This window comes from Anser anser (genome assembly GCF_964211835.1).
Source record: "Anser anser genome assembly, chromosome: 3".
In the NCBI taxonomy this organism is placed as follows: Eukaryota; Metazoa; Chordata; class Aves; order Anseriformes; family Anatidae; genus Anser; species Anser anser.
The window spans coordinates 31,121,268-31,135,978 of NC_139722.1; the positions used below are offsets into that span (position 1 = coordinate 31,121,268).

The following is a 14,711-nucleotide window of genomic DNA, read 5'->3' on the forward strand; positions in this document are numbered from 1 at the left end:
GTGAACATGGATATTGGAATACTTGGCACAGAAGACTCACTTTTTTTTTTGTTTTGTTCCTGTCAGAGTCCAAACATTAGTTCCCAATATTCACAAATTAACTAAGCAACTCATCTAAGGCTCCTTTAAATACTGGAACTGAATTAAAAATTCAGAAGAGAAGTTCCTAAGAGTCTGCTGGTCTGAAATACTACAGGGAGAGGCATACTGTTCTTGAAACAACTGAGCAGAAAGCTGTCAGTTTTAAAGAATTTGCCAACATCATACATAAGCAGAACATAAGTTTCCGTATACTTCAATAATTACTTAACAACTTATTAGGATGACCTGAATTACATTTCATGTGTTTGTGTGGACTATAACATCCCCTCGGGTAGCACTAGAACTTTAAAAACCTGTACCTGTAAATATTTTCTCTTTCACAGGCTGCCAAAGAATTTATTCTGCCTCAAGAAATTTTTCAGTCTCAAAAATATAGCTCAGTAACTATATATTTAAAGATACATGAAGGACAAAAATGTTTATGGACTGTTTTTATATAAACTTTTTGGCTTGTAAACAAGTTGACAACATTCACATTAAAAATAGAAAAGCTTCAAACTAAACAATATGCCTTAGAGAAAAAATAAATCGACAGTTGATCAAATCTTAATTATTCCATTGGTTATTACTGAGTCAGGCACCTGGCAGCTTCAGAACTGAGCCATACTAAAACACTGCAACAGTGCTGAATATTGTCATTTACACTAACAATTTTCCTTACAGAGCAAAAGCCACCTCGTGGTTACTAGAGGATTCTACTGTAGCTTTATGGGGATAAGACAGTGCAAGTGACTTATTCTTCATATACTGGGAACTTGCTACCTACCTCAAGTTCAGGTTTCTGGCATACTTTAAGTACAGTATCGTACCAGCTATAGTTTATTATGGGAATCCTAGAAACATCAGCAAAGTTAATGCAGAAGTTAAGTTGCATTCGCCTGGAAGTGAAAACTTGATCCACATCTTCCTAGCAATGTTTATATCAGCTGTTTTGCAGGATTTTAGCTCACTTTATTTATGAGCTTGAATAAAAAAATAGTGTTCTACAAGTTAGGTATGAAATCATTTAAGAAGCATAAGTTAAGAGAAAAACAACATGAGTTATGAAATAACTGCAGTCAGTTTATCAAATTGTACATCAGAAAGTTACACATATACATTTAATCATAAAACAGTATTTTCTATATATTATTCAAATCCAGTTTCACTATTTGCTCTGATATAACAGAGATACTCAAGTGACATTCAGTTTTTGACCTCCTGTAAGCAAGAACACTTATTTTTACAGGTACAAGGATGCTCATTTGGATAGCAATTCATGGATATTATTTTCAGCTTAATTTTAAGTTACATTTTCCCATCTTGAGGGTAAAAGGCTATCAACGATAATAAACAGACAGTTCATCATCACTCATATCCGAATCATCTTCATCCACTTCACCTTCAATGACTGATTTCTTGCCTTTGCAGCATGATACAATTAATCCAATTAAAAAGACCTGCAAATTTAAAATAAATAAAGTTACTCTTAGTCAATTAAGGGCAACATATGTAAAACTGAATAGCAGTGTGGTGATGCAAATAACTCGATTATCAGTGATCTCCAAATTAAAAGTACTTACTGCAATGAATGCCCAGTTCCCAAAGTAGTAGACAGCACTGAAGAACCAAAATTTGTGAAGAAAAAGGTATGTCCGAGTAACGATACACTGATCTAAAAGGAAAGCAAATAGTACTGATTAACACAGACCAAACAAAATCAATTAATTCCAATTTAACTTACAGGATAAAAATTCAGCACTTTCAGAGGGTATTCAGCTTTTAAAAACAATTCCACTCCACTAAATCAAATGTACTATCCTATCAAAATTATATAGCAGAGGGATATTTGATTATTGCATACTGAATGGCACTGGAAGCTGACAGTTACACAGGTAATCCCATTACTACTGGGTATTTGTACAGATCTATCAATTATTGCTTCTTCTGACACAGATCCTATTATAATCATCTTCCATTTTAGATGAACTGTAATCAATAAGAGGAGATATAAAGCAAATTCTGTAATAAAAATGCACTTCAGTACCTCAAAAAAAACCCCTCTCCTTACCGTAAGTGCATGCATTTTGCAAAAATTTAAGTCAACAATAATGTTGAGTTCTGTAGGCAACACACACACACACACACACACAGACACAGGGTCTTTGGTGACCCAGAGAGCCAAAGTGTTATTTGCACCTAAGACCTGACAATGCTGGTCAAATCTTATTCTGTAAACTGTAAACGCAGCCACCTTTAAAAACACGTATTCTTTTCCATTATAAAGTGGCAAATTTTTATTCATTTTTTTTTTTTTTTTAACAGAATTAAGGATCAAATTGTCAAGACACTTCTAAGACTGCAGACTGGTAGCATAAAGGCTTGTACATGACACAGACTGTAACATTCGATAGATCATGTAAGAGGGCAGTCAGCAGGACATGCAAGCCAGCTGAATCATTGCTCCAAAGCAAGTAAGAATGCACTGAGTTCATGCTACGAAATAACGTGACCTCTTATTTTTCTCATTTACTATGCTCCAAACCCCACCTAAGGCTATTTCAGTGCAGAGACTGGCATCCAAACAGTTTGAACACTAGAGAACACAAGCAAATCAGAATTTGTCTAATTTTCCGTCACTTCTTACCCCAGGTTCGGAAATACCCCCTAGGTGCAACTGAGCTTTCCACTTCCTGAAGTTGCAAGGGATATGCTGCTCTTAGATAATTTCACTCTAAGAGATATATAACAAGCTACAAACAGACAAATATCAGTTTCTGAAGGCAAGTATTTTGTTTAAAGATTACAATTCCACATCAGAGAAGCTGCTTTAACACCACCACATCCTATAGCTCACTACTTCTGGAGAGAGGAAAAGTAGGAGTTATGGATAGGCCTTCTCAGGAAGGTCTGCTGCTTGGCCTTGCCAAGGTAACGTCCCATGAAACCAAATTTCTACAATGTGTACAATATCCTGTATCTAAACAGACAAAACTCCAGCCCTTCAACAATTCTCCAATGAATTACATTTGATTAAAATAACAGAATAATTAAAATATTAACTACTACTTTATGCAGCACACCAATTTCCATTAGCCTAACAGGCTGCAAGTTAGTATCAGCAGACAAAAAAAGCTAAACTGGGACTTCACGAGTATTCAACGCTAGGCATACAACACAGAGACATTCTACAAATAATTAAAATGCCAAGCAGTTCACGTAGAGAAAGCATGCTTCTCCACTAGCATCAAATGAAAGCACGCGGGAAGCAGAGGAATTTTGCTGAAGTAATCCTTCCTGGTGTTCCAGTTTTCCTCACATAACTGCGATTCAGTTTTTGTTCCCCTGTTGATACCATTCAAGAGAACATACCCTACACGAGAGGAAAAGTGAAGTAGCACACTATATTCCATCATTCGCTAGGATGACACTGCCATAAGAAAGGTGAAGTAAAGCTAAGAAATAGTGGTAAAGTAAAGATGCTTCATAATTGCAGATAGTATTGTCAACACCATCTGCAGCTCTCCAGCTGGTTACTTGAATTAAAGAACAGCTAAAGGACTTTCAGATGTCTCTCTACTGTAATTGGATTAAATAAATGGTAGTAAATATTTTAGAACAGTTTGACCTTGAGAAAACATTTCAACTGAATGTGTGTCACAAGTTCAAGTAAGTTTTAGTTATTCCTTCTGAACTAAAATATTACTACATAGGCTGATGCAACAACATTTAATTTATTCCTACGATGACAGAATTTAGAATAAGTTAACAAAAAACTTGAATTAAGATAAAAATCTTTTTATTAAGAATGATACTTGTGAATAATACTGACAGTATCTTGACCTTTTGGAACAAAGGCATGTACGGAAAACTACCAAGCTTCTGATAGGTAAGTGTCACCACTAAGAATTAAGTATATTATGTAGTGCTCACCAAGCAATCAAGCCAAAAAACAAGGATTCAAGACAGAAAGGTTTCTTAAACAAAGGATACCAAGCAACAAGTGCTAATAGCCACGATTACCCAAAAAGTCAACTATATTTTACTTCAGATCCACTGAAAGTTTTTCATTCTGGTGAATTAGAAAACCCTTAGGCTCAATTTACTTGTATCCTTGAACAAAGGCTTTTTCTGGGAAGTGAATTTGCTTAAGATGAATTACAAGGATAAAGAAATCTGTTGGTAAACAAATCCTAGCACCTAAACAGTTATAATCTGAGTCTTCAGTGCATAAAACAACTTATTTACATATATTGCAGTGTATCTTTTCTGCATCTCAAAACACAGTGAGCTCTCCCAAGGGGATGTTAAAAAATAATTTTAGGGGAGAGGTACAAAGAGGTGTGAACAAAGTAATTTAAAAACCCTGGCATTCTTTGGGAGTCAGTATTGAGGTGCATGCTGCTTTTACCTGTTCATTAGTGAACTGGGTAATGACACATTACATCCTCAGTAAGACTCTAGATCAAATTATGAGGAAGCAAGGAACAGAGGTCCAACACACTATGTGGTAAGGATGCTGTCCAGAGGGAGCCTATTATTTCAGCCCCTTTAAATGATACTTGAAGTTCTACAAAGACAGGTGGGCAGTACCTGGAACAAAATAACACCATGCAACAGTGCAGGCTGAGGATCAACCAGGTAAAATGCAACTTTTCAGAAAGTGTCTCAGTGTTCTGGGAAACAAACTGAAAGTGGGAGTTACCAGTGTGTACCTGCAATTGAAAAATGTAACTGAAAACCGTGCCTCGCTAAAAAGAGTACAGCCAGCAGGACCATGGAAGAGATTACCTCCTTCTACTCTAACTGGAACTGCATCTGCTGAGTTATTTCAGGCTGCCAAACATAAAAGAAATATCGTTATACTGGAGCAGGTCCAACAGAGGACCACTACAACAGCTAGAACCCAAAGCATACAATGAAGATGTGTTTGTTCAGCTTGGAGTAAAGGTGCTTGCACATGTGCCTTATTGCTACCTCTGCTACCTAGTGGGGGCTTAAAAAAAAAAATAGATGGCAAGATTTTCCAGACCTGCACAGTGAAATAACAATAGATGACAGACAAGCTGCATCAGAAATATTCCTGTTAGATAACAGGATAAAACTTCATCATAAGAACAGTTAAACATTAAAACAGGTTGCCCACGAAGGTTTCAGAATCTGTGGGGACACCCACAACTGGATGGGCTTGAGCAACCTGCTCTGTTTGACCCTGCCCAAGGATTAGGCCAGATGATCTCTTTAGGTCCTGTGTGCTTAAAACTATTACAATTCACATTACAGGAAGGTATATTTATACATGAGGACAACACAAACAGACCTAACACTAAACATGGCATTTTGGATGAAAAACGTAAACTTAGACTGATAGTGTCAAGAACAAAGTTTACATGCCTGATTTTGAGCAGAAGATATTTTTGGTAAAAATACACTCAAAAGTACTTCCAAAAGAAAAACTGCAGCTTTTCTCTGTGTGTTAGAATGTATAAGCACTGCATATTCCAAATACTAAAAGCACTGAAGGCACGGCTTCAGGTATTCAGAAACACTTCGCATTTCATATGGCCCTGCTGCCAATCATTCAGGAGCTGTGTGACAGAAAGCAGCTGCTGCTGGCACTCCAGCTTGCAACTTGAGATTCAAGAAAGGGTTTGATGCATTTATAAACTTAAATCATCTATCAAGTTCCAAAAGGTTTGAGATTTCTCCTGAGAAAGTGTAACTAAGTGGAAACCTACATTTCATCCTCACAGGCATCACTTCCAGCTGTGCTGCTACTCCTAATTTAAGTCATCTAAAACTTGGATAAGAGCATTAAGAGAGGATGATGGTTACCGCACATCTTCGGTGCCTCACATGCAGCAGCACTTCAACAGCTGTGACATCTCAAGCATTCTCCCTAGTCTCCTTGGTTTCCAGATAGCCTTTCAGTAGCACAATGAAGAATAACATGACACACCTATTATTGACTGCCATTCCTATATGCGTCAGTTGGGTTTACGTGACCCAAGACAAGCACCATCTTGTACCACAGAATGAACAGCATTCCTACATTACAGTCCAAGCCAGTTCCACACTGCAATAAAACAGTCAACTGCCTCTAAATTACATTTAAGATACTAGAGTTTTCTTACTGTGGCTTTCCTGCAAAAAAGCTAAATCACATTTTGACAAAGAGGGTGAAGAACTTCAGCAAGAATAGTTGGTTTTGGACACAGTAACTTGTGGAACACTCAGCTGGACAACTTCTAGGATACCCTTCCAGAGGGCATCTGCAACCTCCTACAAGTTGTGTCAGTGTTAACGTTCTTCTCTGTCACAGTGTATCAGTATTTTGAATAAAATGAGAAAAACACTGGGATTCCTATAAACTGAGCAAGTACAGGGCAGAGATCTCAGGTTTAAAAGATAGTCCCAGAGCGACATGCCTTTAGTTACCAGAAAGGATGCAATAGCAGAAGATGGAGCAGCTTTTGCATTTACTTGAAAGATCTATAATAGCAAAGGTTTTTCTTGGAAACACTGCCATCCATTTAATAAGTTGTTTAAGGGACATACCTAAGGTAAACTAAGGACTCTGAAAAAACATATTATTTTGTATAATGACAGCATTTTCTTCTCAGCAATATATATGCAATGCTTTCTCAAACTCCAAAATAAAAAGAATTTTTTAATTTAATATCTCAACTTGGACAAAAAAAAGTTGTGATGTAACTCCCACCATATGAAATACTACCAAAGTGTTTAAGAACAATGGATCAATCTGTGGCTATAGAGCACACAGAATAGAAGTCCAACTATCTAGTTTTGTCTTGCAATTCAACATTTCACTAGGGAAATCAAAAAAAGTAACATTGCCTACATAAAGAAGCAATGTGAGGAAGTTGATAGCCCACAAAAAAACAAAACAGTTTCAACTAGGTAAGAAACCAAGGGACATCTAACAGTGTAAGACACCCATAAAGCCCTACTCATCACCTTGTGTAATGTCCAAATCATTTTTCTCAAGGGAGCAACAAAATTTCCACTTCTAGTACGATGACATGTTGAGAGATCATAATCCCTGTTGATGGAAGGAGTGCTACAGCACTGCAAGCTATCCCAAGAGACATGTACCATTTTTTGCAGATTTAAAAAACATTTTTCATTCACACAAAATAGTGGAAATAGGCAACACATAATAAAATTTAAATACTCTGCTAAATAAAGCCTCAAGAAACAGAACATGGACTTGCTTCCAGTTCTGGCTCTGGTTGCAGACCAGATGGACAAGAGAAAATAAGCTTCAGGTGTCCTCAGATACAAGCAGGTATACCAAAAGTTTTCTAATTACAAAATTATACCAAAAGTTTTCTAATTACAAGTTTCCCCTTTGCTTTTGTACTTATCATCTAGCAATTTAACAGCTTCATCCAGTCTTTCTGGAAGTGTTAAGGTCACTCCAGGACTTCAAGCTGCCACAGAAGTTTGATGTTTAAGATTCTATTTCATATATCACTTTCACAGGTTTCAATGGAAACACATTCATGGAGTGGCAGCAACAGCTGCCTCCAGTCACAAACAATAATCTTTGTTGTTGAATAAACAGGGAAAAAGGGACTGGTTTTGTTGCCTGTTACTCAGCAGTTTCTACATGAAAAGTGGCTGCTAGCATATTCCATCTAGTTACTTCCCCACTTGTCCTATATTATTCTTTACTGGGACATACACATACAGAGTTCATACATTCAGCTGTTGAGACCATCTTTGCACTTCACAACCCAGCCCCTCTGCTGCTGCCTCTCTGGTTTCACTAGCTAAATCGATCTGCTATACAAAGCTTTTAAAACGTTTCGTTTGTGGCATCACATACCAGTTGTCCCTTTCCCCTCAGTAACTCTTTCTAGAATTTGCTTAAACTTTCAAGTTGTTCTTTCATCTTTCACGATGATGCACTAGCCTCAAGGTCAACCCAGCAATAAATTTACCTTTGATTCCTTATAAGAATGGAAATCACACTGAAAAAATGTGCTACTGTAATTGGTTCATTCACGTAGAACAAGGACCTGAAAACACTTTCCAGCAGATTGCAGGCAGCTACAATAGCTCCCCATTTAAAAAGACACGAATCACTAAGCTTCTGACTTCTCAAACTGACAGCACTTTAAAGTACTACAGGACACCCAAGATAAATATCAAATCACTCAGATGTTAAACAGTTAGCAGCCATCTACAGTCTTTTTAAATATGTCCAACATACAAGCACGAGAAGTTGGCTACTTTTTCATCCCAGCCTTTTTGTTCGCTGAGCTGGAAGTGTTAGTGAGATGCACGTAGAAGGGACCTGTAGAAACCAAGCAGAAGTTGAGCTGAATCAGCCTAGTTGTAGTTCAAGAACTACTTTATTCAACAAGAGCTGCTTATTACCTTTGGAATCAAACCCTGCCAAAGGAAAAAGATTTTAACAAGTTAAGGAGGAGCCAGGAGCTTGGAAACCAGGAATTAATAAGGAACCTGGAATGTGGCTGTCATTGGAAACAGAAAGAGGATCCCAACTTCCCAAGTGCTCAGAAGTACATCCTATTTCCACTGGAAGGTATCTGTGTTTCCACAAACACTCAAAATGAAGTTAGCAGTGTTCCGGTAGATATTTAAACTCTGAGAAAGCTAGTTTCAGATAGAATTACACTCACTCTGAAAAGGCTCATTAGTTCTAAATTAGAGTTGCTAACAGTGTTACCACATGATTTCTTAAGTGTCAAGTAAACCATTTAAGATAGACTATCATTTAGAAGGCAATTTCTGCTTTTTCAGTGACTCAAGCTATAGATAAGGTATACCTGATACTTTTTACAGCATATATGTAAATCAAACCCAACCCTATTAGAATCCCAGACAAAGCCAGAAAATGACGTAATGAACGTGAATCCTAGTTTTATGACAGTTTGATCTGATTTAGTAGCAGAAGTCAGATAACCAATAGCTACATAGTTACTCTACAGTACCTTAATTATTGTAGCAGTCATACAACTTTTTGATAATTACACACTATGAATGTTCACATTAAACAGCTCAAGAATCTGCAAGTCCTGACAGTGCTAGCAGGACTTCATAGCATAAAGAGACGTCCAGTAAGATCCTGTAGGTCTTGGAGCTGAAAGGTGAAGAAAAATGTTGAATAGACAAGGCCCTGGCCAGCTAAGTTTCTGAATGCTAAATATTGAGAATGTAGCCCTATCAAGTGATCTGGGTCACACAGCCAATGTTTAGATTTGACTATTGAGGAAGAAAAGTGGCACAGATGAACAGGAAGAGCAGGACACAGCTGCAGAAAGAGGGCACTAGATCTTACAGAGGAAGAGCCCAAAAAGCTTTAGCTGAGCATAGGCAAGTTCTCACCACTTCTCTGTATGCTTTGAAAGAGCCTATCAGTACTCTTTTCACCATTTTAGATTTGGAGTTCACCTTAAAGCCATTGCATTACAATGGAAAATGGCACCCAGCTATCAGGCTTCTATTGTAGTCAGGTTACAGAGAATCTTAGAGGGTGCCAAGATTTGCATATATTTACAGACTATAGGGAAACCTTTTAATGAGATTCTAAATCTGTTAATCTCTTTTTTTCCATAAATTTTAAGGATGACTTTCCTTCAGTGTTTAAATGCTGTTAAGTGAAGAATATACCAAGTGCTAAAGGGCCATGTACCTAGTGATAAGGCAGAGCATTAACCAATGACTGAAATCTGAAGCCACAAATTCCAGAGATCACATCCTTCTACAAACCACTGGATCAGACAGCAGAGGGTGAAGGTACCTTTTCTGTTTCATCTGCAACTGGATACATTTGGAAATGCTATGTACAATTTAGGTTAATCACCATAACTGGCCTGAGGCATTTGGACACAAGCCCTGTAATTGCCATTTCTTGCCTTTAAAACACAGACCTGATTTGAACTTCTGCAAGAGGTATTTTCTAAGAGTCTCCCTTGAACATTTATTTTAAGTAACTGAAGACAAACAATTCCTATTTTAAAGGTCCAGATATTTATTAACTTTGAAGGCAATATCCTAGAGAGGAATAAGGATGCAAGATTCCAGAAAGCAAGCAACTAATAGACAAAATATCATTTTCACTTTAATCAAGCCACTTTCCATTAGCCACCTATCTCCTTTTCCAGTATCAGCTTTGCACAAGCTTCAGCTTACAACAGTTCAGAATTCCCGAAACTACGTTACAGCACCTGGCCTTCAATGTTAACCTCATGTCACGTCCTTTCCACTTCACGCTGTCCTCAGCTGACCACTTTAGAAAGAGTATGTCTGTCCTGCGTAACTGAAGGATCAACCACCCCACCTCCCTCTTCCCTCCCCTTCCTGAGATACAGGTATATGGAAAAGGATTTGGAGGAAGGGGAGGAAGAAGAAACTTTAACAGATTGATCTTGACCTCTTAATATCCTCACATGGAATACTCCTTTAGTCCTTAGAAGAATTTATAGCTGGTTAATACTCAGATGCATTTCACAAAGCAGTGCAACTTTCTGTGCTGGAACTCCTTAATTATTCTCTGGAGAACAAAACCAGTTATGACTATCATTAAAGAGTCAAACTTGAAAGATCTGATGCCAAATTCTTTTAAATAAAAGTTTGGATGTGAATGAGTGATTTTATCTCTAACGATGCTCTCAAAACAATGGCTTCCCATTCTTTCCCACCTTCTCTCTCCTTTACACACAGAATTTACGATGCATTTGACTGTACTCCAGTCATATTCTTCTCTCATAGTTCTGATACTATTTTTCAGTCATCCATCCAGTCTAGCTGCAGGACCACAGGTCCTAGGCACTGTGTATTCATGAAGGTGCTCTAAGTCTATTGGGCAATCCTTATTCAAAGATGGACAGGAAACATCTGTATGTAGCTTCATCAGCTGTAGTAACAGCCTTCTGCCTATTTTTTCCTGTACAGCTGTTCTTGAGCATGTTATGATATGAATTTGTCAGCTGTCTATATCAAAATAAAAGATGGATTTGATTAGACCAGCAGAAGCAGCTCCCAGCATCTCACTGAATATTTCCAATGTGTTATATTCTCAGTTATAAAAAGATTTGGTGGCTTTTGTCATTTACAGAGACCAGATATGATGCCTTGGTAAGAAGTACTGCCTTTATTTAGAGGATCATTTTGTAGACATTGTTGGTAGGTTTCTTACTCAAATGAGTACTTACACTGGGTTCCTTACTTCCTTTTAAGAATAGGCACATCCTCCTCAATCATTTTTAAGGAGCTTTAACTCTTACTCCAAAATACTGATAATATCAGAGCATCTCACTTTACTGCTGGACTTAAATCCAACAACCATAGTTAAGATGTTGATCCAAGAAGATAATATACAGTTGCTGTCGCTTTACTGCTGAACTCCGTTTAACTGTTCAGAACATTTAGTAACCATGGCCTTTTTGCTTTCCAGTTAAGATCTCTTGGAGGGAAAGAAGAGGTAGTTCAGAGCAGCTCATATCTGTCAACAGTGGTAGGTACAGAGAAAAGGGTATAGGAGTTTGTGTTTCTGTGACTGTGTCAATGAACAGTGTAATGCAAAAAAAAAAAAGGGAATCTTAGCTGCTCACACCATGTACAGCTGCTATATTGGGCTGTCTGGAGTCAAACATGCACCATTGTACTCATTTATTGAGTTGTTATGATTATGGAGAACTTCAATAGTGTTAGCTAAAAGTGGAGATTCAGGACTAAGTACTAGGCAAGGTCATTCAGAAAAGTAACAGGAAAGGATAACAGCCTGTGCTAAAAGCCCAGTTTAGGATTTTTGTGGAGCTTTTTATAACTACAAATCAATTCAGTTAAAACAAGCATTTGGAAATAGCAATCTATGGTCTTAAGATGCTTACTACAGAAGTGCTAATATTAAAAGCACAAGCAAGTTGCTCAGAACATTCACTTTACACGTCTCCTAGACTTCTCTATTTAAAGAGAAACAGAATATGTTCCTGTTTTGGCATTCAAATGTGTGTCACCTTTATAACTCGAGTAAAGTCTAAATCTAGTCTTTATTCAGGCTAAAATAAAACCTGAGGTCTTGCATTTATTGACTTCTAGAAAACAGCACAGTCCTTTAAGAACCATAGAATCATTTGGGTTGGAGGACACCTTCAAGATCATCAGGCCCAACCATCCACCTAACACTACAAATCCACCACTAAACCACGTCCCTAAGCACCATATCCACACGTCTCTTAAATACCTCCAGAGGCGGGGACTCCACCACCTCCTGGCACAGCATAACCACCCTTTCCCTGAAGAAACTCTTCCTGATACACAATCAAAACCTCTCCTGGTGCAACCTGAGGTGCTTTTTATAGTGAAGTTCTGATGATTTACAGTATTTTAAAATGATTAACGAGAAAAGTGTCATAAGTTATATGGTGCATTTCAGATAATAAAAATACAATAAGATGTATGATTGGCAAGTACTGTATGGGTGCCTAACAGATGTAAAATCCTCTGCAGCAGAGATGTGGTACATCTCATGCCACACCTAGGCAGAAGCTTCCAGGTATTTTCATTGGATAGGTACAGACTTCCTACACAGTGCAATAGTTTAAGTAAGCTGTACCTTCTTGCTCTGTAAGAATGATATTCAGAACCCTACAGGTAGGGTGGTTTACCACCTTTTTGTAAAAGTACATAGTCATGTGGTAAAGAATATTCTCATGATGTATGTTAAGAAAAAAAAGCAAAACAATTAAACAGGAGAAGTCATCTTCCAGAGATAAGAACAATGCCACGGCACAGTAGGAATTAAATGTTACTGCTGCTAGCTGCCATTTAATACAGGAAATCCTGCTCAGATTAATCCTTAAAAAATGGATATAATCTTTTTTCTTGCTTGCTTTATATACAGTTGAAGTTAATGCAGGTCCTATGGAAAAGGCTCAGCACTGTGCCCAGCATTCAACAAACCTCAAATAAGTCTAATTTTTCCAATTAAGCAAAAAAGATTCCAGATCAGGAGGATTCACAGCCTGTTACACATTTAAAGTGAATGATGCTTCCCATATTATAAAAACACTTTTGTGATTTTTAACCTAGAAAGAGACAAATATTGTTTATAAGATCTCACAGAGGAGGTTGGGAAAAGTCCTGAGTAAAGGCTTTCAGTTGAGTCACTGTTCACCTACATGAAGTCCTGTTAACCAGTTTAGCTAAACCTATACCAGTTTTTCAGTGCATTAGTCCAACTGCAAAGTTCTTCACCACATAACTGAACCTCCTTTGCTTGACCTTATGCTCAGCTGAACTATGAACCCAGCACTTCAGCTAGCAATACTCCCCGAAAACAATCAAGTGAGATCTTTGCCCAACTGTATCAAACACTGAGAACTAATGTTTGTTTTGCCTATAACATACGAAATTTGCCACTCCAAAGACTTCTTTAAACTTTACAAGAAAAAAGTCCATATGAATCGGAACATAAGCCTTTTGTAAGTTATTAAAGTGCAACTAAGAAAAGGTATTTTGAGTTAAGATATGTAGCCTGCTCTATTACTTTTTGGCTTCTGTTTTGTCTGTTTCCTGTAGTTTGTGCTATCATGGCCTTTGGCGTTCAGTATAAAGCAGACTCACCTCCTGCATACCAGAAGGAAATAATGACAAGGTTTAGTGCATGAAAGCAGACAAAAATACTAAAAAAAAATCATGAAATATGTATTTAACCCTAAGTATCTAAAGGATTTTTTAATACTAAAATTCTATTTTAACTGCCTGATGTTTCTTCAGAAAATGTAACCTTCCCTTTCAAACTGAGCACTGGTTTGATACTAGCATACAGTTAACATTCCCCATTAAAAACTGAAGTTTCAACAATAGCAAAGTTTTCCAGTATTAGTTGCTATAACTATCATAACAATATCAGACGAGGTTTCTTCTACCATCTCTGAAAAAAGTGTACTTATAGTAGAAATCATCTCTACAGTATTTGAGTACTCGATACTACTGAGCTGATTGCTATAAGCTCATCAATCAGCACTGTTATTAAAAGGTTGTAGCTTTAAGTAAAAACACCAGTTAGAATGAATTCAGTTCAAACAAAACAAAATAGAGTAAGTGCTGAGAAGACAAATCAATATTTGCATTTAGTTCTAGTTCAGTGGTTTTCATAAGATAAAACCCTAACACCAAAGAGGTCAATAAAAAACACAAGTGCTTGGCCACCCTCTCTCAAGTTAGTTGCATCTGTTTTCACTATGCATCCAATATCCTTATAAAGAAGAGAAATTACATTTAAAACCTAGTTCCTACCTTCAGCATGTTTCATTTGACAGCAACTCCTAGCTGATCAGAGAGCACAGAAGTAGGATCCACAACAGTTCTTTCATTAATTTTCATTAACAGGTACTAAAAAATGGCAGGTACTCTGCAGGCAAGTACTACATTTCACCTTCCTAACACAGTCCATCCAAGTGACTGGATGAAAGAATGAATGGTTTTCATTAAACATTTATTTATTAAAGTTGAAGAAATTTTTCTTTCTTGTATTAAAAGACCATAACCTGACAGTATTTATGGATACAAAACTCCACTAAAGCCTTTTGATCGCATTAACATTCACATTTAACAAAAATCCATCCGTCTTC

General features: G+C 37.3%; 1 protein-coding gene across 1 annotated transcript in view; it reads right to left on the minus strand.

Annotated features, from left to right (window-relative positions):
- Positions 1-1,143: 1,143 nt before the first annotated feature.
- The window catches only part of LMBRD1 (LMBR1 domain containing 1), a 75,794-nt gene continuing 62,226 nt past the window's right edge, over positions 1,144-14,711 (minus strand). Inside the window, exons 15-16 of the mRNA XM_083830422.1 lie at positions 1,665-1,756; positions 1,144-1,541 (exon numbers count right to left, since the gene is read on the minus strand). Coding sequence (XP_083686548.1) covers positions 1,422-1,541; positions 1,665-1,756 — 212 coding nt within the window. The 3' untranslated portion in view covers positions 1,144-1,421. The remainder of the gene's footprint in view (positions 1,542-1,664; positions 1,757-14,711) is intronic.